Here is a 24,457-nt window from a genome sequence, read left to right as displayed (position 1 = left end):
CTTATCTCACAAGTGGAAATCATTTCTGAGCTGTTTATAATGTGAATGTGATGGAGACCTATGACTAAACATCTCATTTATTATTTTGCATTAGTCTTCTGACTTTTTATGAGGTTCCTCCACGTTAAAAATAGAGAGCGCTCCTGTTAAACACGTATTTTGGGCGACCTTCTCAGCAAAAGAAATCACCGGGCTGCTTGCACCCAGATGTGAATCATGAGGAGCGTGTGGACGACTGTCACAGGAGGTGAAGGCCCCTGTGAAAATGTTACTGCAGGCTGCAGCAAGGGGAGCAGGCAGAGGTTTGCCACCTACAGCAGGATCACGGACCTCGGCAGCCAGGAGCCTGGTGGGCGCGGGGACGCACCGAGCCCTCACGGGTGCCCAGGAGGGAGAGGAGCAGGGCACAGCAGTGCTGAAACGCCCATGTTTTACCTCACCTCGCCCACGGTGCCTGCAGCGCGAGGCTGAGCCCAGCTCCCCCGTCCTGTGCTGTGCCGCTTACTCACGCGCCTGCTCGGCTCTGTCTAGATGCCAGGGATGCGGGAGCACCACGGGCAGTACCGGCCCACCAGGCCACAGGCCCCAAAGTGCACGCTGCTGCCTCTTCCTCCGAAATTAATATCTCAGCTAGCTAAATTAAAGCAAGCGGGGTTTCACCCAGGCGTGTTGTGATCACACCTCCGGCTTGCAGTACAGACTTACCATGTAAACTGCTAAGCAAGGTAGAGCACTCTCCCAGCAGGAGAAGACAATGTCTGGGAGCAAGGAGAAAAGGCGAGCACGCGGCTTGGGGCAGAAGATGTCTTCAGCTCCTTCTCCAAAAGGCTCCCAGATAGATACATGCCTGCACCGAGGAGAGCACTGAACTCAGAGGCATGCACCTCTCAGCACAGAGGAGGCGAAGCCCACCCCACCACACGGCTGGGCGAGGTGGAGCAGGAGCTGGAGAGCCATCGCTCCCCAGCCCGCTGCTCGTAGAGAAGGCTGTCCCTGCACACCCCAGCCAAGGGGCACGCTTTATGGTTTCTGTGCCTCTGTGCAGGGCTTAGGGTTTGCCTCTGGGTTGCTTCTCCTGCTCTCCGCGCCTCTGTGGAGTGCTCTGCATGCAGTTTCGCTTTCACCCGCTACGCTGGTGAGGCTGCTGGGTTTTTCTTCCCTGCTTCTAAATCAGTATAGCTGTTACCATTTTTTAAAAGTGTGAATAGCTGCAACAGAAGCCATCAATTAGCACGAGCAAGCAGGGCCAAAGTCCTTCCTTCCTCCTCCCCCACAGCATATTGTGAGGAGAGCTGTGCTCTTCTACTGTAGGGGTTGCTGGAGAGGCTCTGGAGTTGTGCGGTCCCACTGCCGCCGTTGCATCTGCTGCCGGCCGGACGGTGTGCTCGATGCGAGGGAAGCAGGATGGGCTTTCAGTGCTGGCAGGGAGACAGCGGGAGAGAGACCAGCTCCACAGCAGCAGCAAAGGAGAGGATTTTTCCCCTTTCTGTTCCAGAGAGCCTTCCAGGGCTGGGAGATGTTGCCAGAGGTTGCTGGTTTTTTCAAGCACCGTTCCCCTTCCCAGAGCGGAGGAATCGGCAGAGGGAAGCCCCTCCAGCAGCTTTGCTTAATTATGCTGATCTGTGGAGAGGCTCGAAAAGCCTCTCTGCTGAATAGTTTGCAAACTGGACCGCACATGCCAGAAGATTTCTGTTGATTAGATGATGCAGAGTATTAATTAGAATATAGATTATATGCAGGGGCTTTACCATAAGTTTGCTGCCATTTGGTACGGGCATGTTCATTTCTTGCCACATCGCGTTTTCTCCCAGAAAACCATCCTTGTGGAGCCCAGTTGCTACCATGGCTCATGCTCAGCGAGGAGGAGGCAGGACTGCATGCTAACGTGTCGCCCCCTGAGCACTGGGCTTCACCAGCCCTGCGAAGGATGCCAGGAATTGCAACAGTGTGGATTAGAGCCCAGGGGTGGGTGACACCCATCCCACCTGCCCAGCTCCTTGGCTGTTGCCACCACGCGGTGGGTGGACGCTAGTCACCAGCCCAGCCAGGCATGTTTGTGACCGCTGGTGGAAGTGCCAGCGTGTGCTCGGCACAGGCTCCCTGCTGTCCCTCTTGGACACAGCCTGCAGGGCAGGCGGGCTGCTCCAGCCGCTGGCTGCCCATGGTCGCAGGGGTTCCCCTGTATCACGCCATGTGCGCTGGGAGTTGTACTACAAGTGCAGAAGGACATCTGGGATGCAGTTGCTCCTAAAAAAAAAAAAAAAAATTTTAGGACCACAATGCAGGCCCACAACCCATCTCACCTGCTGCTTTTGCCACATATACTTGATACATATACGTACAGGGAACCTGTATGGGCAGTTTGGGAAACATACGGTCCATGGGTGGGACGTTTCTTTCCAACCTTTGGTTGGCTTGCTTTCTAAACTGTGATTTATAGCTCATTATCCATATAAATACCTGTGGTTTTTTTTTTTTTTCTTTCTGCAACCTCCTTATGCTCTTTAAAGGACTGGTGCATGGTGGCACAGTGTTCCAGTGGTATATAACCCACGCTTGATGAAAATTTTCTGTTGCCGATCATGTATAAGTAAATAAAAAATTACAGTCTTATATACAGGGAACGGGAGCACATGCTCATCTCCACTGTGCTCTTCACTGCCTTATATACCTCTAATGTGCCCCTCTTTCTTATCCTATTTCTAAATTAAACAGTCATCCTGTTTTTCACATCTCTCATTATATAGAGGTCTTTCCATATGTCTAACATTTGTTTGAGTCTCAATACATCAGACCATGCAACATGCTGATTCACAGAAATCTCACGTACTGTAATGACCCAGCCTTCAAAATCTGCCTGCATTTTTTAAAATCTGGCTCAGATTTTGACTTATCAAATGTTATCTGACCACCTTTCTTAGTCAGGGGGTTGCTAGCATCACTTTCAAGGCAGATTTAAGTTCAAGCATTCAAGTTTGATTTTATAGAAACTTCAGTTTATTGAGAACAGCAATTTTATTCAGGCCTTTAAAAGGCAGATAAACATTCCCCTGCCATGTTTGCAATGTGGAAACATCTTGCCATTACCCCCTATTACCGCTCATTTAAAAGCAGGCAACCTGGCTGCTGCCCACTCCAAAATGCCAGCGTTCCATCCCAGAGCTTCTGCGCCTCAAGATGTCTTGGAAACAACTTTAGCCCTTCTGAATCAGGTAGTGTAGTGACAGGATAAGGGGTAATGACTTAAAACTAAAAGAAGGAAGGTTTAGATTAGATATAAAGAAGAAATTCTTCACTATGAGGGTGGTGAGGCACTGGCACAGGCTGCCCAGAGAAGCTGTGGATGTCCCAATTCTGGAGGTGTTCAAGGCCAGGTTGGATGGGGCTTTGGGCAACTTGGTCTGGTGGGAGGTGTCCTTGCCCATGGCAGGGGGTTGGAACGAAGTGGTCTTTAAGGTCCCTGCCAACCCAAACCGTTCTGTGATTCTGTGATTCTATGATGCCATGTTCCTGCAGCAGAAAGCAAATGCCTCATGGTACTAGGGGAACTCCTCACAACTGCTCACGAGGCAGGACAAGATGTGGTGATGCGGAGGAGGGCAGTGGGGCCTCCCTGTTGCTGTTACGTTGTTCAGTGCTCAGTGCAGGTGGAGGTGGGTCATAGCAGGTACTGCCTGAGAACAAAGCGCTCTTTAGAAAACTAGCCAGGCAAAATGGCATCAGTCTTAATGTTTGACACCGGAGATACTCCTGGCTGCCTGGATGTGGTCCTGGGCAGCTGGCTCAAGGTGGCCCTGCATGAGCAGGGTGTTGGACCAGATGGCCTCTGGAGGTCCTGTCCAACCTCAGCCCTTTGGTGGGTGAGCTGTGATGCCGTGGTGACACATCTGCCTCTGTGACTCGGTCAGACATAGCAGTCTAACTAATGAACAAAGCTGCAAAGTCAGCACAAGCCCAGGAGTGCAAGCTCAATCCTGCTCAGGTTCACTGCAGGGAGAAGCCATGTGGCTTTGGTCCTGCTGCGCAGGCCTGTGGGGACAGCAGATCCCCCAGTGACAGGGAGGGCACATCCTGCCTCTTGGATTTACTACAGCTCAATTTGCCTGGGCCAGGGAAACATCTCATCTGTCACACCCTCATCTGAAAAACAGCTATTTCTGGACCTACATGACGTATTTCAGTGATATGCATAGATAGACAAAGTAGAGTCTCCCTGGCTAGCTCTGGAGACTGGAGACACAGAAGGCTTGCAGGGCCCCCTGTTCAGGGCCAAGTGTTTTTCACTGTGCAATTCCCTGAAAGATTTCACATCTCTCCTCCTCTACCTATTAAGCAAACCTGCTCCTTTGTCCCCCTCATAGCAGGTGGCTGTTATTTTCCCCCACATGTTCACAGCAGTGTCTGAGCAAATTGATCCAGGCCGAGAAGACTTCCTACACACCACTCTTCCAGCTACCCTGCAATGCAACCCACCCCGCCTTTCACAAAACTTTGATGTAAAACACCCTGATTTCATGGCTGTAAGAGCCTCTACCTGCTGACTGTTTCATGTTTCACATACCAGTGGATTTATTTCCCTCTTGTCCTAGCCCCACACCCCTGCTGAGCCTCTACTTCTTCCTTGGATAGCCATCCTCCAACCCCATTTTCTGAAACACATTTGCTCTTTAGGAAAAAAAAAAAAAAAAGCTTTCCTTATTAATTAAAATAAATTGCATTAATTTTTTACTGTCCACAGATCACCCCATCTCCTGGCTTGGATCAATCTTTATGTCCCTGTAACTGATTTCTGTTGTATGGAAAGGTTTGGATCTCTTTTCTGGGGGCAGATCACTGGGCTCTAACACAAAGCTACAGCTGCCCACAGCTCTTTGCTGCTTTTAACCCGTGCTGGGAGCAGGGAAGGGATGGTTTGGTGGTGCCGACACTATGCAGCAGCACAAGGGCTGGTGCTACCACTTCTTTTCTGGCACCAGCCTCCTGCCTGGCTTGTGGTGGTAAGTTGGTGCGTTTGGCTCTGAGCGTCACAGCAAGGGTTGCCGGTACGGCCGCACCTCTCAGCTGCCACATGCGCCTATGGCCTGGTTTGGCATGAGATGGGTTTTCCTGCAACACCTTAAAACCCACTCCCACAGCATGATAATCTAAACCAGAAAAAGAGGGCTTTATTGCTGTAAATGAGAATAATTTAAGTTCTGTTTTAACGCTGCCGATTGACACATTTGCATTGAAAAGCTTTGCTAGCGTAGACCGGGGCCAATGCATCTGAGAACCTGACGCAGGAGGGACAATAGGCAATCCAGGCCTCACAGACTATTTAAGAATAAACTCCAGACTGTGAGCTGCTCAGACATCTTGGTTGTCGACTGCATATAGGTGCCATCCTAAAACTGTGAAACTGAATACCCTTAATTTAAAAATTCATGCCCAGATCTGTGCTTTGCCCTTCATCCTTGCATTTACAGAAGGCTAAATCGAGATCCCAGATTTTACATCCAAGCGCCGAAATGTTCACAATTCAGATTCCTGCGAAGGCTTGCAGACGAGAACATTTTAAAACCACATTGTGCAAACTGTTTATGTGCCCGAGGAGAGCCAGTGATTTTTCTAATGACAAAGAAATAGTTCTCTCCTCAGGTATAGCTCAAACAATCCCCATAATAACCATAAAGCCCCCTCTGCTCGAAATTTGCTTTGGGTGGATGGCAAGTTTAAAGAACACAAAGACCAGTGATAATTTTTTGGACCACTTAAGGGGCTTGAGAAGACACTCAACAGACATGTTGCCCTCTCCCCAGACCCAGCAGGGCTGCGGGCTGGCTTGGTGGTGAGGACCCGGCATGGTGCTTACCCTGCGTCCTCATCTCACCCTGCACCTCCTGCCCACCAGGCTGGCCAGCAGCTCCTGCAACACCCAGGGCTGATGCCGGGAAATGAGGTCTTGCAGCAGCCTTGGCCCACATGGCCCAAAGTGACCCCCAGCCCCTACCCGCAGCTCACAGGTGCTTGTCAGCAGCCATCAGAAGGCATGATCCACACAGAAAGGGGCTTGGGAAAGTGTTTTGAGCCCCGTCTGCTAGCTTTTTGCAGCATCAGCGTGATTAGGGTGGTAATTTATCGGGGTTTCCTATTTCCCTCTGAAAACCTAAAGTATAACGTATGCATCCGCTATGTATGCACAAAATTTCTGGGAACTCCGCAAACCTTGTGATTTTAATCCTATTATACGGTTTATATTTAATTGATTGCTAGTCAAAGATGGAAATTTCACAGATCTTCTAAAAGAATGAATATTTTTAATCATCTCATTTAGCTCGTGGAAAGGATGCGTATCCTCTCTTTAAACCAGCATTTTGCAGTGCTGTGCAGGTTCCACCGACTGAGGAAGGCATTTACCCACAAAAAAAAAAAAAGTGAAAATTAATCCAAAGCTAAACTAGTGACATGATTGTATTCCCATTGCATTACACTTAAATGCATATGTTTACAATATCCTTTAATAATAATAATTATTAAACATAGTAAAATACTTCCAAACTTGGCTCATAGCATAATTGTACTTCTAGTGGAAAAAAAATTATCTGAAGCCTTGTCAATATGCCACTTCCTCCTCCCCCATCTTTTAACAGAAGCAGCCTCCAGTGAAATAATCCAAGCTGTGTTCAAGAAGTTGGCAAGTGGGTCCAATTAAATGTGGTTTTAGTGTATTCTGGCATTTGCATATCTAGTTTGCCAAGAAGTAATGTTTTAGGAAAAAAAAACACCATCAAAAAAAAAAAAAAAGAAACAGAAAAAACCCTGTATCGGTCCAGACAGAGACTGGATGGTGTGATGCATCGCAGAACTTTGTCCCGTGAATCATACAGATTAAAAAAAAATACTCATTTCTGTCTCAACTGTTGCCCCTTTTTGGTTGACAGGCTTTACAATAATCTGTACATACTGTAAAAACAAACACACAGTGTGAATATTAGAAAATCGATGCAGCAGAGCAAAAACCAGCTTTAATATTTAGTGAATCATTCAAAAACTTAAAATCACAATGACCTTTATTTCAGGGAAATATTTAACGTCGCAGCCGAGCCGCTCCTCAGCTACGTGGTGATTAAACACGACCGTCCATCAAAACAGCGCCTGCTCGCCGCGACGCACCACCAAGGAGCCGACTGCTGCTCGAGAGCGGCCGGTTGGTGCTGCCGGCAGCGGGGTGCCTGGTGCTGGCTGTTCCCCCTGCTCCCCTCACACCCAGCCGCCTGCCTTCCTCCCCGGCCAGCGCTGTGCTCGCCGGGGCCCAGCCTCGGCCACGGCCTGTGGGACAGAGGGTGCAACTGCTCGCCTCGGCAAGTGGCAAGGAGGAGAGCACCGGCAGGGGAAGGATGTGTCTGTGGAAAAAAATTAAAATACAATAACAAAACAGAACAACCCCCAAACCCCATACGCCTTAGTCCTCTGCGATGCTAAGCGTAAAGTTATGCTTAATGCCCACTGGCCAGCCCTTTCTCTCATTTATGCCATAGCCAGGACAACCTTCGTACAAAGCAATGAGGGTTAATTAATAAAATTAGGCAGAGCGTGGTTCTATGGAATCTTTAAAGCCTTTATAAGTTTGCCAGTCCATTAGCAGGGCTGCATTCTCCGCAAACTCCCTGCTCCAATATGTGCAGCAGAGCAGTTAATTTCTTTTGGACTCGGTCTATGGCACCAAGCTGGCTTTTTTTTTTTTTTTTTTTTTACATCTTTATCCAAACAAACTATTAAATAATCAACAAATAAGAATATTTAACCAAAAATAATGAGAGGAATGATCACTCTCCTAAAAACTATAAATTAAAGCTATCCAGTCACAAAAGAAAGTTGAGTCATCCATTAAGCAACAAAGGAGAAGGAAAAAATAGATCACACTCGGATGTTTTTGTGGAGTTCGTCGCCTCACAAATGTGCATCATCTGAGGCCCGAGGAGGACAGGCGGCTGGAGCCCGAAATTCCTCAGAGACCATCACGGATGAGATGCCAAAAGTATTAGAAAGCTCCTATTAAAAAAAAAAGGGGGGAGGGGGGGAGAGGGGAGAGAAGGGCTGTGTCCCTCTCTCCAACCTGTGTGTAGGTTAAGACCTGCAGCAGCTGGGCAAGGAGGTGCCATTTCCCTTGCCTTCCCATGGGCAGCGGGGTGCCCAGCCCTGCTTCTTGGGGCCATGCTCTGATGGGAGCTGTGGTGGTGAGGTGTGTGATGGGCACCAGGCTGCATGCTCACGGCCATGCGCTCTGTGGTCCCACAGCCAGGCACAGGGCCACAAAATGGGCTCCTGGGGACAGCAGGGCTGGGAAGAGGTAGGGTGGTCAGCCCCTTTGCCTTTTTCCAAACAAATGACGCTGACACACACACAAAAAAGGGGTCTGGCAAGTGTCCCCTGATACCTGAGGAGGATTTCAGATGGAGTGAGCATCTCCACAGTTACCATTTCTGCCTAAAACCCAGGTGTGGACTTTCATTCAAGCATGCACCTCTAGTATTACCCAGAGGGCTTTAAAATTATGTTCTCTCCCTGACAAATACCTCTCAAAGACTACATCCAACTGAAACCCGCTGACAGCAGAGAGGCGTAGAGCCAAGTGTAACATCAGGCATCAAACATGGTGCACAAAGGGTCTAGAGAGGTAGCACAGAAGATGTGGTGAAAACACTCGGAAATATCAAATCCTGCATCCAGCCCCAGGATAAACACGGCTTTCACTTGCATTTTTTTCCGTCCTTCTCCAGTGACTTCGGTGGCTTTGACAGCGGCACATTCCTACTGAGCACTGCCACCACAGGCTCCACAGCCCCCAGCTTGGGGTGCGGGGTTTTGCCCTGACCTGGTGAAGAGCCTTCACAACTGGGGTCCTCTTGTCTGTAAAATTAAGGGAATGACTCTGTCCTTCCTTTGTTCAAAATAAAAAGAAAAAAGGAAAAAAAAAAAAAAAAGAAAAAAGAAAAAAAAGGAAAGCCTTTGAGATGAATTAAAAGCGCTTCATCTTCCACAACTGGACCAGAAGTGAGGACCACAAACTTCCAGTGGTATATTGCTTCCTTCCTCAGAGCAAGGAAAGAAAGAAAAAACTCATAATGCTTTTTGTCCTTAATAAGAATCAAAGTGGTGTAGAAAAGGGTTTTTATACCTCCCATTCCCATATCCTGATTAATGTGCTCTGTCTTTCAACATGTGCTTTCCCTTAAACCTCATTTTTCTGTAATTTCCTTCATTCTTTTAACAATGTGCTTATCCTTCTTCTTAAAAAAAAGCCATTATTTACAGATGTTCCCTCTCTTCTCACCACATTTCAGTCCCAAGCACAGACTCCTCCTTCTCGTTCTAAACAAAAGAAGATAAGATTGGAGATATGATTGTTTCAAAAGGTGAGCACTGATACTAAATTTTAGAAACGCATGTCTTTGTAAATGGATATATTTTTTTTTTCTGCTCATGACTGTGGTGTGACATATTTCTACCTGCTTTGGGAAGTCACAGTACCTACCCAAAGGACTGAGTATTTCCAAAAGAAAAATTTTGCTGTTAATACAGGCAGTTTTGAAACTTAGCAATCTGTCTTACCCATGAACACTTGTAGGAACCATCAAAGACTCTTGTTAAAAAAAAATTGCACTAAATGGTAGCACTTTCATGTGGGGGAGCCCTGAATGTGAAGAGCATCAACCTAAAATAGAAGACTAACATTAGGAAGAGTGCTAGTCATCTACTCGGTGTCTTGATAGTGACTCACACACAGTTCACATCAGGTAGGGCCCACATCTGAACGTTTCCGCTCGTATGCGCGTTCCTACTCCATGAAGAAAGGTTGAGAGATTAGGCAAGTAAATTCACTGCATTTTTATTTTAATTAGTGCTTGCGAAACAGCACCTAGATAACAAGCCCCAGACCATCCAGTGTCACGATTAGTTCAGAGCATAACATTTTAAAATCAGCTTCTATCATCAAGTACTTGTGTGGCTTACGGATCTGTCAGCTCTGGGGAGGGTAGCAAGTGCTCACATCTCCATTGTGTGCCGAGGAAGTGTTAGTGCAGACATTTCAATTCCCTGTTTGCTTCACTCCGCATCATCCGTTGTCCTCCCAGAAGCAGCACTTCGGCCACTGGAAATCATCGCAGAAGTGTCCCAACAAACCTGTTGTTGTCTTTTGAGGACAGCGCTTCTTGCTGCTGGGTGCTTGCCTCTAGTGTGCTTATTGGCAAAACAGCAGATGTCTTCCAGGCTGCACCTGCAAACTGCCCCGTACTGTCACCCTGGCTAAGCGCAGTTGGAAAGTGGATGTGGCTCTGCTGTGTTTTCGCCATGGTGCAGGAATCCCACCTTTTCCTCCAACCCTCACATTATATATTAGAGAGAATAAAAGAGCATGTTAAAATTAGCACTCTGATTGAAAAATAAAGGTCTCTCCGTTTACTCCCATTTTTAACTGATTGCGGGCTTTCAAAGGTCTCCTTGCAGAGATTTTAAAGCGCATGGGTTTCTTGATGCAAATGTAGGCTATGAATACCAAATTTGGTAAGTGAAGTACCGCTTTATGCCATTTTTTTGCCCTCACTATTTTTGAAGCCTTCTCTCTGTGAGACTTTCTCAATCTTTACAAAAAAGAAATATGTTTTGTGGGGCTTATACTCCTCACGCTGAGCTGGGCAAAACAATGCTTCGCATCTGGCTGGAGGCTCTCCCGCAGAGGTACGGGGTCTGGCCAGCAGCAGGGAGCCCAGCGGTCCCAGTTTCATCAAGTGATGTCCTCACAGGTAACACAGGGATGTGCAGCTTCCCGCACTCAAGAAATTCAGAATCACCTAGTTAGTCTCACCTTGTTAAGAGGAAGTTCCTTCCTCAAAGCCATTCAGCCATTTGAAATCGATGAAATATTGGTATTTGCAGTATTTTCTAACTGTCACACATGTACCTGAAAACCATCTAGGAACAGAAATCAGATTCTGGATACACAGTGCCAAAGTACTTTAAAAAACATAGAACAAGCTATAGAAAATGAAGACCTGGTAGCTATAGCCTATGGAAACTGGATACGTTTCATTAAGATTTTAACAGTATTTTATCTTGGAATGAATTTCCAAAATTATCTCAACATGAATCCTCACTAAGCATGAGCAAATGCTGTTGAAAATAAATCATGTCTTATATGATAAACCTCTATCAGTTTCAAGGGGGTTTATTTATAGGTAAAGTACATTTTTAAAATTGTAAAATGTATTTTGGGCTCACATCCAAAAGTTTATAAAAAGTAAATTTAATGCTAAAATTGAAGACAATTTTACAAAAGCCTAAAATGTAGCATTGAGGGTAGTTTTTATTTTCTTAATAGCTGTAAATAAAACTTAACCAAAACGTATTTCAGGAAGGTTGTGAAAGAAATATTTAAACCCATCTCTCTCTTTACATCAAGACACAGCTTATAACATGCCATATAGCTGTTTTGAGACAGTTTAGCCCTTTAATTTACCTACTGCAGCACTAAGGCAGTAACATATTGCATTACTAGTTAAATCCTTTTGGAAGTCATGATGCACATGTAGCTCGCTCTCGAAATATTTTACTGATTTAGAGCCGAGTTTCGTGCACTGGTCTGTAGCGGCTGGTGATGTGCTGTGTGCATCCAGAGCTGGCGTGCTCCCCCCATGCCTGAAAAATCCCTCCTGGTGCTCAGATTAGTGCTGATAACTGGAAGAACGACAAGCAATAGGTCATGCAATGCAACGTCACGCTGGCTGCTGCGTACGAGCACGAAACACGTCTCCCAAAAATATTCAAGGAATAACTGAGAATGTGATTTCAAAGCACACCTAAAGAAAAATTAGCAAGTTATTTTAAAGCACTTCCTCTCACACACACATGTTCACGTACAGTCTGCATTGTAAAGCCCAGCACTGAGTTTAAGAAATAGCAGAACACCGTACATTAAAATTTCCTAAAAAATAACCACTAGCTGCATCTTGCAATTAATCTTTTATTTATTTCCTGCAATCCCAAAAATCCCAAATCAACTTGAAATTTTAGCTCCAAGGCTAGGCTGCATGTGCTCTATTTTATAGCCCCAAGCTAAGGCTTGTTATAGCTTGGTTGTAAAATCTCAAAAATAAAAGTATGCAAAAGCAAACGTGGCCCAGCGCTGGCAGGGGTGGTGCAAGAAGCACAAATCCTGCCCCACAGAGGTAGGGGTTTTCTTGCGAAAGGTTAATGGTAAGGGCTTATTGGGAACGGCAGTTCCATAATTTCTGCACAAAGAATATGGTGTTTCGGAGTAGCAGTTGTCTTGCTAGGGAAAAAACAACAAACTGAAACAAGAGAACTAAATTAAACTGAAATGAACCCTAAGATTTCAAGGATACAACCGAATCAAGTTCTGATAGTCAAAAAAATCAACTAACCCAAGGAATTCCAATGTAAGAGAAATATTCGTGGTCAAATATTTAAAACAAAAAAGAAAAAAGAAAGAAAGAAAAAAAAAAAAGAAAAACCAAACAACCACCTTTTTCTGGAAACATTTCTATCACTTGAAATCTCTGCAGCATGTGCTGTCACTGTCACAGCTAAGCCTACCTCACCTTTGGTTTCATCCGAGCCTTGCTCTACAGGAAGCCGGACGCCTCTCGGACGTTGACAGAGATGGGCATGCTTTGGGTGGTTTGCTCGGAGAACATCTAGACTCTACGATCAGCTAAAAGTAATCTCTTTTTTTAGCTTACAGTAATAAAATGGATAGTATTTCTGAAAAGTGTGTAAGCTCTCATCGGTACCACCCGTTACGAGGTTTAGCTAAATTTTATCATACCAGAATGAGCTCCTGGCTCCAGGTTTTAACAAGCAGTGTTCTTATTCCTATGAGGTTTTTAATTTGCCAACAAGAGCTAACATTTACACTTTCTACCCAAAGGCACCCTTACGAATACAACTAAGAAAGGACTTCTCTTTTACCAAATAGAAAATAATTTTTATTACCAAGTTCACTATATTTAATGACATGATTAAAATATGACTGGAGAGCATCAAGAATTAAATAAAAAATCACTAAAAAAAAGTAGAATATTTTGAGAGAGCCCAGAACATTTTCTTTTTGCTTTTTCCTCCTTTTAAAAATAGCGAGCAGTTCTGTTAAAATTCACGTTTATAATCCCAGTAAAAAAAAAAAAATCTTACTGCTTTTGTTAGCTTTCTGTAATAAAAGATCATACTCCCTGGGAATATTTCTGTTTCAAAATCAGGTGGACAAATAGTGTTAATAATATATAAGTTTGCGAACACTGCTACAGAGGACTACATTATAACATCTTGGACTCTGTTTTCCAGTGTTAGTGTACTTGTGCAGACCCGAAATGTAGTTCACTTGAACTCAGAAGGAATTTACGGTGCTTCAGTAGGAAAGGAGGCAGCACGTAGAAATTTTCTCCCCTTCCAAGTTCTCCTTGGCTACAAATCGCTGCAGCATTGTTGATTGTAAAAAAGGGGGTTTGGGGCTTGATTTCAGAAACTACGCTGGGAAAATGTATTTTACAAGTTAGGATGCCTGAAAAGTCCATTAAAAAGTTAGAATACTTTGTTATTGTAGAAGGTAGTTTTAATGAGGAAAAAGTCGATGCAGTGCCGAGACCTCGACGTACCCACTATCCATACCAGCAAAGCAGAAGGAACAATTCGGCAGGGAAAGACAACCTCGGTGTGCTGCCTGGGCAGGTGAGCGAGCGCAGCTGCCGGGGTAAGGCAGCAGAGGGGGGAAAGGCAATCGCCGGTTTCCAAAATTAATTTTAAAAGCGTGTTTAGGCTTTCAAATGAAATGATTCACGTTCTGAATATACCTGGAATTGTTTGGTCTTCACTTTTCCCTCAACAGACGTGAGCAGGAGAATCAATGGCGATCCCTTCCGTTCGTTGACCTGAAAGTTTTGTTTTAAACTCCCGCCAAGTTCTTTAAATTTCACCCAAAACACGCGACGGTCTTATTAAATACGGGGCGTATAGAATACGACACCTGATTGAAAATTTCTCTATTACACCAACCCCCTAAGCCGGAGTTTAGAGAAATCATGCATAACTAGAGAACAGTAAGTTAACACAGGCAATGGTTAAAAAAAACTTGTCTGATATATTTAGTATATTCCCCGAGAGTCTTAGGCTAGAAGTACGTGCAATTAAAAAGTAACAGCGGGCAGTGGCCAGAGAAAGTCTTCTGAACCTCTGAAATTCGCGGCATACTCTCCATCCTCGCAGTTTGCCTTAGACCATAATGGCAATATGAAGAGTAAGGGTTTTGTTTTATTTGGCTTGAAAATGTGTGGTAACATTCTCTCATCATTCACTGTCTAGGGGCTATATTAAAAAAAAAAAAAAGAAAAAGAAAAAGAAAAAAAAAGGTTACAGCTATTTAGATATGTCAGTACGTTAAACCTTATGGAGAGAAGCGGCACACAGAAGTACGTTTCATCTTTTCATTGAAGAAACACTTTGATAGCCACAAGCAAGTATGTGCTGCACATGTATATACCGTCTAGATAAAACCCGAATGTACGAAGCGTATTTTGAATTATTTTGTCTTTAATGGCTAAGTTATGTTTTCTGTTACCCTTCTGAAGAAGGGCTTCTTCTAAGTCTAGCCTCATTCGTGAATCTGCGATTCTTAAAAATCTTATTGTTCTAGAACAAATGGTAAATCTGCCTAGAGCCACATCTAAAGCTCATCAGCTGGATGCATTTCAGAACTCCACTATTAGGCTTTTTCCAATCTTGATGATACTTTAAACTGTTTTAACTACACACACCACTTTATCGCATGCAAGCCTGGACTGCAGAACAGGTTTGCTGGTAGAAAATGAGAAAACTACATGGCCAAGGATATTAACATTTACAAGATGAAATGTTCCCAAAATATCCAAAATAACTCACTTTATTAAAAAATAAAAGCAAATGATGCTTGAAAATTATTATAAAGAACCAAACAGTGAAAAGGGTTGTTTTGGCTAAATACCAGTTACTGTAAACGTAGGAAGATAAGCAGTATACCGTTAGGTGACGAGATTCATTCGGTCAAGGTACAAAAACTAAAGATGTACCTAGGCAGATGACAAACGTAATGAAATGTTTAAATTCAGATTTTTTTCCCCTTCAAAGTCACACTGCTGTCTCTGTTCCAGACTTCTAATTTAGCGCTACTTTTGTATTCCCATTGGGCTCTGCAGGGCTGGTTTCATCCCTAGGAGGGAACAATTTCGTTAAAGAATTCTGGGTATATCCTGCAAAAAACCTTCAAAATGTCTTTTACAAAGGTTTCACTATGCTTCACTTAAAAATAAATAATAATAATAAAGGTTTAGTCTGTAAGATAAATTCACACAGACGTAGGATTGTTCTAATTTTCCTTTGTAACCTGGACAGTTTTGATGGATTGCCGGTATTTTGGACATTTTGACTGCTGCTTGCTCTGTAATGTAGACTGGCAGTCCCTACCCGAGCAGTACTTCAGATTAAGTTGTTTCCTCCTGCTCTACTCTCCTGATAGAAAGAAAATACAAAAGGGTGAGCCCGAGAGATCTACTTGGGGCAAAACTTAGCCCAGAAAAGGATTTTTGTGTCTTTAGAGAAATTTGCGTGGAATGAAAATTTCTGGAATTGAATAGATGGCTTCTGCAGAAGTCTTTGGGGGAAAAAAGCAAAAATCCCTCTACAGAATGATAGAGAGCTACACACACAGAAATGCTTTCAAAACACAAGCATTTAATTTTTTTTTTTAAATGTTAAGTGAGATGTAAATATGTACGTTAGCAACAAAGTGCTCAAAAGCATACTGAAAACATATTCCATACACAGTTAGCAATAGAAGTCTGTACAAAAGTAATAAAGTTACACATTATAAAAAATACTCCGTAACTATAATTTAAAAGAGGGAAAAAAGACAAGGGAATTGATTTCTCAGTTCATATAATTTATTGCAGTTAGCACACAGTTTAAAAATTCACCAACACACCAATAGTACAAAACTAAACAGCATTATAAGTTATTCCCCCCCCTCAGGAAAATAAAACATACTATGATTGTCAAAGCTAGATGTCAGTCTAAGTTTTAGAACAAAAGAAGAATGTGAAACTAATAAAAGGAAAAAAGCAATCACTCACAAGGACCACAAAAAAATCCAAGAGAAAGTCCATTTTTCTCAGACACTGATTGTCTTCTCTAAATTAATAAAAGAATGTATTTTTAAACCTAGAAACTATTCAAGTAACTAAAGATAACGCTCCAAGGCCATTTTCACAGCTTTTTTTTTTTTGTTTTAAATGCCATTACAGCCAAATTAACACACATTTGACCAAATATTTCCAAAACAGTCCAGCAATACACAATGGAGTTTTCCATTCAGTATCTTAAGCACAAAAATAGGCTATGTTTACAGTAGTTAAGGCGATCAAATTTTAAACAAAAGCGGAAAAAAAAAGGAAAAACAGCAAACGTTTTCCATGCTACTCCCATAGACCTTATTTGTAAGTGCAAGACAGGAAAACAAACACTGTGCAAAATGCTTTTGACCTGCGTGTTGGTCATTAAAACCACACGTCAGGCTGCAGTCTCTGCTGCTTGGATACACAGAGCCCTCTACCCTCCCCCCGGCCCCCCCGTCAATCAGGGCTTTCCAGTCCTTTCAGCCCGGGGCTTTTTCAGTCCACAGACCCTTTTCAAGGGGGGAAAAAGAATGACCTATTGTGGATGTGTGCAGCAGGAATCCTAAAAATGCTCATCTGGGTAAATGTATGCACCTAAAGTTTGAGCTGGCGTGGGGTTTGTGCAATTAGAAGGTTTTCTTTTAATGAATGCACACTGCACATGCAAATCTTTAAGCCTGTTTGTAAACATTCATATTTTCCTTGTTATGTAGCTAAATTGTCAACTCGTAGCTTAAGTTTGTCTCAACTGAAAGACAGTGGGAAAGAAAATTTAAATTATATAAAATAAAAACAGTGCATTTATGTTCTTCATAACACCGGCATTTTCAACGGTGCCTTTTCCTAAGGAAATTAAATAATTTTAAACTCACTCATTAAAGTTATACAATGCAAACAAAGACAAAAATATACTGAAACTCATGCATTTCTGTAGCGTTAATATTTACTTTTCAAGACTCAACTAAGAGCATCAACACAACCTGCCAAGTTCTTTGATACCTCCCCCCGGCCCATGTAATCAATTACAGTATACAATAACAGTAATTCACATTTTTTAAACACACAGTTCATCACTGCTGAAGCTGCAATATCCTTTTTCATCCCAAGCAAACCTTCACATAAGACAGAGTCCCAGTGATCCCAGTGTACTCTCAGGGTTTTTGTTTTGTGTTTTTGTTTTTTTTCCAGTGGGAACTGTCAGAAATCCAGAAGTTGCCGTAATAAGTTTTAAGTCAACCGCTTGTTTAAAAATAGATAATCCAGCATTTCAGAAATTTTCCATTTGGGTCTAAAAGCATTCAGGTTTCCAACAGCTAGAAAGGACTCATGCAATTAGAGAAATGTAAAGGAACTGATATAATTGGGAGAGGATTTCTACATTCAGATTTTGAAAGGAAAAGTATCTAGAGCTCAAAATAACGCAGTGTTTTGGGGAGAACAAAGCCAAGCCAACATTTTGGAATTGGAGATTCTTTAAAACTAAAGTATCCACTGGCTTCTATTCCAAAAAGGGGGAAAAATACGCTCCGTTGTTTATTACTTTGTCATGTTACCTCTAAAGTTCGGTTTTATCAGAGTGCTAAATTAGTGAAATATTCATGCTGCCTTAAAGTGCAAAAACAAGCTAATAGCCAAACTTTCAGTTCAAGGAAACAAGATTGCTTTTAGACTGTACCACAACTATATAGATTTATATATATATTATTTATATATATAAAAATTTTATTTCCAAAGTTCTTGTGAGCTATCTTCTAAGGTCCAGTCTCTGACAGTAGGTAAGCTCAGTGCTTCGCTTTTGACAGACAATGAGTTCACCAACTCACAGTGAAACTTCCGAATGTGTCTGTAAAGGTCTCCGGACTGCGTGAACCTGCGTTCACACCACTTACAAGCATGTGGCTTCTCCCGTGTGTGAACCACTGCGTGGCGGCTCAGGTTGTGGGAGTACTGGAAGCTCTTCCCACACTGGGTGCAAGTGTAGGGCTTTTCACCTGAATGAGTCCTCTCATGACGTTTCAAGGTGTACATGCAAGAAAAAGTCTTACCACACAGCGAGCAGGTGGGGACATTGACATCAGTAGCAGGCTTGCTGCGGATCCCGTCCTGCTCTCGAAAGTGCGTGCTTAAATGGATCTGCAGGATGTGGGGACTGGGAAAGACCTTGTTGCAGAGAGGACACATAAAAATTTGGCCAGCGGGGCTAAGTATGTTTGACACATAAGGGAGCAAGCTGCTGTCCATGTTTCCTTCCACCTGGACTCGCTCATTCTCTGGAGTTATCATTTCATCATCACTTGCCTTGTCCTCTCTATCTAGCTCCCTCAAGACCGAATCTTCCCTCATTGGAGCCAGATGGGTCGGCTCGTACTGTACCCTGTTATTAGTGCTCACACTTTCTTTCACAGTGCTATGTTCCATATCATAGTCATTAGTGCCAACATCACTCTCATCACAGGAAGCCTCTTTCTCCACCTTCACCTGAACCAGGCTGCTTCTAAGCATGTCCTGCGAAGAGAAATAAGAACTGTTCAGATTTTCAACTCCTGAAAGGCTGGACTTGACAGACAGGTCCAGCACGCAGTCAACATCTGCTGAATCCCTCACGGAGGTGACAGACCTCTGGGACAAAGACTCTGTTGAGCTGCAGGGGCTGGCTACTGTTTTTCCAGCTGCCGTTGCGTGTGTCTCTGCCTCTCCGCCAGTCTGGGGAATGCCTGCTGAGTCTGAGGGCAATCTCATCCACATGTTCCCAGGCTCAGCCGCCAAGTCCCTTTTGCTAGGCAGGATGTTCAATTTTTCATCTTCTCCTTCATCTTCATCGCTGGGCAAGTCTCCTGGCATGTGGCTGCTGCCGTCGGAGAGGCTCTCCACTTTGTCTGAACAACTTGAGGCGTCTTCCTCCTTTTTTGTACTGTCTGCCTCCGTGGTTGCTTTCTCTTTCAGCTTCTTTTTGCAGACTTTGACAATGTCATACATGTGGAGATAACTGGCAGCTGCTAGCACGTCTTCAATGGGCAAGTCTTTGAACTGGAGTTTTCCTTCGTACATGAATTCAAGCAGGAGAGCGAAAGCCGGGGCTGTAACAATGTCGCTGTTCAGATGAACAATGTCTCTTTTGTCCAGCTGGTCCTTGTAAAAGAGGTGGAAATACATGCTGCATGAAGCCAGTACAGCTCTGTGCGCTCGGAACTGGGCATCTCCTACCAGAACAGTGCAATCACAAAGAAAACCCTGATGTCTCTGCTCACTCAGACACTGTAGCAAATGTCTACTGTGGTCAGGAAACTCCATGCTGTCTTCATAACCTATAAGCAACGAGATTTAAAAAAATTACATGTAGGTCAGAACAACAGAACTTACGAATCCCAGTTATTCCACTCCAAACGCCTGGCATTTATACTGCCAGAATCCTAGCGCTGCCCCTACGCAAAGATTATTTAACGCGTACGCACACTGGCCACCCTCTCCCCATCAACCACTGAAGTCATGCCTTCCTCTTAGAGGTGAAGAAGCTATTCTAAGAAGCGCTGAGCTGCATTATTACATATATCTATATTATTATTTTTTGAAGTGCCACGGCTGTTCATAAAATCTGCTCAACAGTTATTTTTCCAGGGAACTTCCTCCAGATTGTGTCCCTAGGAGGACAAACCAAAAAATTCAAAAAAATAAAAATTAACACTAAGTTCGAGAAATCACAGAGCGGGGGAAAAAAAGAAAAGCAGACCATCAATATTCTTTTTAAAGTCAAATTATAATAACAGGAGAGTCTTGAGCATGAAGAAATGTTAATATACCCAAATCTGAAAGTCTAAAATTCATAAAGAATATAAATTGACAAGGGTAAATAATATTTATCGATAAAAAAAATCAATGTTTTTAGAAATTTAAGTTTGCATTGTTTTGTTCTTATGTTCTTATGGCAGGTACAGTTTCAGGTTTTGAACCTTCTCCATACTGTACAATAGAAAATAAACAATTTTTGCTCATATGCAGAATTTACAAAAGAAAAAGAAAACTGTCAACTAAAAAGCCAACGAGCACCGCTTCCCCTATGCAGAAGGACAGAAATTTCCCTCCCCTCCCACACCAGCCAGTCTGCAGTACCAAACTTAAAAAAAAAAAAAAGTCATTCAGCACAAGTGTGTGTGCACATTTAAAATGAGTATCCTGAGTACTGTTCTTAGCCAAGTATTTTTCTGTTCACCCTCCATGACGATAAAAAAAAAAAAACTTAAAAAAAAGTAGAGAAGTCAAAACTCAAACAGAAAGTAAAATCTCTCAAAACCTGTCTCAATCTATTCTTCTGTGACTGATGGCAACGTCCTCCCAAACCATCCAGACAGATCGTGGATCTCGAGGCTGGCAGATATTATTGAAAAATAGTCGTCGCCGGCAAAGCAAGACGTACTAAAACTTGCAGCACAACCCCTACTATATTCTGAAAAATACCATCGCTAGAGTAAAGCACGAAGATTTACAATACAATCACTTTAAGTGCCCCACAGCCAACATCAATCCTAATCCTTAAGAGGGCTAAAAATAAAGATTGGAGGGCAGCTCACAAGGTAGCTGTGATCAAATTAGGAGGCTGAAAGGACAGAGAGGGACGAAGAAGGAAGCTTATAAACATCTGATCCAGCTGACTGTGGCCATATGGCAGCTGCTGCCCAGATAAAGAGATTAAGAATAGAGGAGTGCGATTACAGCTGTCTGGCCAATTCAGGCAGCTCAAATCTACAAGTTCTAAATTAGTCGCAAATACAAAAACTCCTTCAAATAATTATTGTTACGCTGGAATAAAAGATTTCAAATACTACATGCGGGAAAGAAAAGAGGAAGCCAGTCGAGCTATTCTCCTGGGTACAAAAGTTTTTAAACACATAACTGATTTCTATCTTTCAGAAGCACTACAGCTGTATGCTACTACAGTTCTGGGCTGCTGGATATTTAACCACGAAGTTTAATGAAAGACTGCACAACAAACACATTTGAGTTAGCACGGTTCTTTTTAAAAAAGCACGCTGGTGTACGCTTCACCAAAACCCCCCATAAAGTCGATTTAAAGATGCAACACAAAAATACAAACCAGAACTCTCATTAGGCTCGCCACTAAATACATTTTGGTTTTTGGTCTCCAGAAATTAAGCCCGAACTTGCTCTCGCCACGTCCTAAAACCAGAAATTTTCTTCTCACGACATGCATTAAAGTTAATTCTATCAACGTGCATCAGAACTGATACTCTCAAACTAGAGCCCAAGCCTTTTCGACTAAGTCCACTTATCTATTTAATACTAGATTTCATATATTACCTCTAAACTTGGTTAGAAAAGTAATGTGATTTTTTCCTGAAATTCAATAAACAACACACCAAAACAGAAATATGCTGTATCTAATCTATTGCTACTCCTACCTTTAGTACACATAAACCTGATTAAGTCCTTTCCTCTGAGTCTTGCTGGCTCCAGGTCTGTTAGATCGGTGGAAAAAAAGCAGACTAGGAGAGACAGATGCAAAGTGGAGATGATGTTAGAGAGGAATGAGATACCTTCTCCACACACAGATCTGCACACACTAACTCCCTGTCTGTGTGTTAGAATAAAAGGCTGAGGGATGGCAGGCTGTCAGCTGCTCTGACATCATGTTCAGATGGAAATGCTACCTCCAGCTGTGCTCCTTTTAATGCCATATGCTACTCCTCTACACTCCTGCCACCAGCTTTTTCTTAGGAGAACTTTTCTCTTCTGTTAGTATAAACAAAATACTTCAAAGTCTCTTTTTTTCAAACTTTCTAACAGGGGGAGAGAAGAAAAAAAAAAAGGGAGAGAGAGAGAGAGAGAAGAAAATCCTAAACATATGGGGCTCTGCCGTCTTCGCAGCGCAGCCCCGCTCCGTGCCGGCTGGGCTGGGCTGGGCAGGGCGGGCGGCTCGGGCACCGGCAGCGGGCAGCGGCCCCGGGGCTCCCCCCGCCGCCGCCCCGAGCCGAGCCCCGGCGGCGCCCCGCAGCCTCCCCCCCGCTCTCCGCGGGCGGACGGGGCTGAGCGGAGCCCCGAGCCGCGCCGAGCCGTGCCCGGCCGCAAACTTGAGCGGCGCGGCCGCGGGCTGCCGAGCGCCCCGGCCCGGCGGGGGCAGGGGGGGAGGCGGCGGGGTCCCGCCGGGCCCGGCCCCCGCATCCCCGGCGGCAACTTTGCCGCGGGGCCGCCCGCGGGCAGCGGTGCCGGCGGGGCAGGAAGCGGCCGCCCCGGGGCTCGGCGGCGGCGGCGGCACCCCCCGAAGTGCCCCGGCGGCGGCGGCAGCACCGGAGCGCCCCCGCCCGCCCCCCCCCCGTCGCGGCCCGTCGCGGGGCTGGGGGCGGCGGGACTCACACTCGGCGGCGGCCCGAAGTCCCCGCGCTGCCGCCGCCGCCGCCCGCCGGCTCCTCGGGGCTCGCTCGGCGCTCCGGGAGGCGCCTCAGCCCCCCCCGGCCGCCCGCCCGCTGCCGCCCCCCGGGCTCCCCCCTGGCGGCCGCGAGCGGAGCGGAGCGGAGCGGGCCCCGCGCTCAGCGGCTCCCCATGGCACCGCCGGCCGGGGCCGGCCGCGGGGGAGGGGAGGGGCGGGGGCCGGCCGCGGGGCGGGCGGGGGCGCCGGGCGCACGCAGCGCGGGCGCACGCACGGCGGCGGCGGCGGCACAGCCGGGCCCGGCGGCGGCAGCCAGATGTTCCCCCGCCGCCCCGCCCCGCTCCGCGCGCGGACCCCGCTCCCTGCCCGCCCGCCCGACTGACTGACTGACGGGCCGGCTGACAGCGCGGCCCGCCCGCCCCAACGCCGCCGCCAATGGGCGCCGAGCCCCGCCGCTGAGTGACGGGCGGCGGCGGGCGATGAGTGGCGGAGGCCGGCCCGGGAAGGCCGGCGGCGCGACCAATCAGCGGCCCGCAGGGAGGCGAGGGGCGTGACCCGGCAGGGAGGAGAGGCGGAAGGAGGCGGGGCCCTGGCGGCGGGGAGGAGGGGGCGTGGCGAGCGAGCGAGCGAGGGGCGGGGCCGGCAGAGGGGGCGGGGCGAGTGCGGGAGGGCGCGCGCGGGCCGAGGCCTCGTGCCGCCTGCCTGGAGGGGAGGGGAGGGGAGGGGGCGGGGCGGCCGAGGGGCGGGGGGCACCTGCGGGGCGAGGGGCGGCGAGGACACAAAATGGCGGCCGCGGGCACGGCTGGACCCGAGGGCTGCGGGACTCGCCGGGCGGCTCCGCGGGGCGGTCCTGGGGAGGATGGAGGCTGCGGAGGGGGACGGTGGAGTTCCTCCTGGGGAAGGGGCTCGGCCGGGGAGGCGGGTGTGTGCCCACCTGCCCTGCGGCGTCGCGTACGCGGTTAGGGTACGCAGTTAGCCTTGGCGGGTCTAGTGGAGAACACGAGTATCGCCGGCAGAGGCTCGCTCAGGGCTTGAAGAAAAGTAACTTGTGTGTTAGTAATCAAAATTGATTGAGCGGCCGCAAGAACAGGGCGTGGGTTTAGTCTCCTTCAGCAATGTGAAACCGTTATAAAGAAATACAGCGAGTTTTGGCTGTGCCTACTTTATTTGACAGCACTGCTACCTGTGTCACACAGCAGCTAGCACCTAGGTGTCCATGTGCTTCAAGTATTGCATAAATAAAATACATATATGCTCAAAAGAAAGCACTTCTAGCTCTGTCCTTTGGTAAACTGACTGCTTGCGCACACCTAGCATGGGATGTTTTAATTATTTACCTCATCGTGTTTTCAGTTCATCTTAGTGATACAATTCCATGCTTAAGGTGTTGGTGTTTTGTTTTTTTTCCTTCCATTGATAATGTGTTCCTCAAACTCAGTGGGGTTTTGGCCTCGTCTTCAAGATGCAGCAGCTAAGATGCTGACTCTTCGTGTTTTCCTGATTGTGTCCTCAGTGCTAATAATCACTTCATCCGAGAAAAATCAGTACTCCGTTCCCTGCTGCCTGTCATTTCTTGACCACCTTTCCGACAACAATTTTTCTTTAAATTCCAAAAACATATTTCAAAAGAATTTTATTGGGAAGTACTGTTGAATATAGTTCTACAGATTTTTTTTAATACAAAACATAAAATAACGTATGTATGTTTAAAATGTCAGTGATTGTGCCTGAAATGATTACATTAACTATGTTGTCCTAGTTCTGTAAACTGCATCCTTCCTCCTTCCTACATTACCAGCTTCTTGGGGTCTGTTAGTAAGACCTTATTTTATGTATATTTACTTATACAAGCGCAGCTTTACTGAGGGAGGCAGTTTTG

At 45.6% G+C, this 24,457-nt stretch overlaps 1 protein-coding gene across 3 annotated transcripts; it reads right to left on the bottom strand.

Annotated features, from left to right (window-relative positions):
* Window positions 1–15,739: 15,739 nt before the first annotated feature.
* Window positions 15,740–22,672, bottom strand: ZBTB18 (zinc finger and BTB domain containing 18). Of its 3 annotated transcripts, XM_040552800.1 has the most exons (3): window positions 22,566–22,605; window positions 21,614–21,697; window positions 15,740–19,504 (listed from the first exon to the last, which is right to left on the bottom strand). In XM_040552800.1, exons 2-3 carry the CDS (start codon window positions 21,624–21,626, stop codon window positions 17,922–17,924), a joined length of 1,596 nt encoding a protein of 531 aa, XP_040408734.1. In that variant the 5' UTR covers window positions 21,627–21,697; window positions 22,566–22,605; the 3' UTR covers window positions 15,740–17,921. The 3 variants fall into 3 exon arrangements, with proteins under 3 accessions (XP_040408734.1, XP_040408736.1, XP_040408735.1); XM_040552802.1 differs by lacking the exon at window positions 21,614–21,697 and having other exon boundaries at window positions 22,566–22,672; XM_040552801.1 differs by lacking the exon at window positions 22,566–22,605 and having other exon boundaries at window positions 20,488–22,126.
* Window positions 22,673–24,457: the final 1,785 nt, after the last annotated feature.

Source organism: Cygnus olor, chromosome 3, assembly GCF_009769625.2.
Source record: "Cygnus olor isolate bCygOlo1 chromosome 3, bCygOlo1.pri.v2, whole genome shotgun sequence".
NCBI classification, from domain to species: domain Eukaryota; kingdom Metazoa; phylum Chordata; class Aves; order Anseriformes; family Anatidae; genus Cygnus; species Cygnus olor.
The sequence above is the reverse complement of the archived record's forward strand: the minus strand, read 5'-3'. Positions and strand labels throughout refer to the sequence as shown.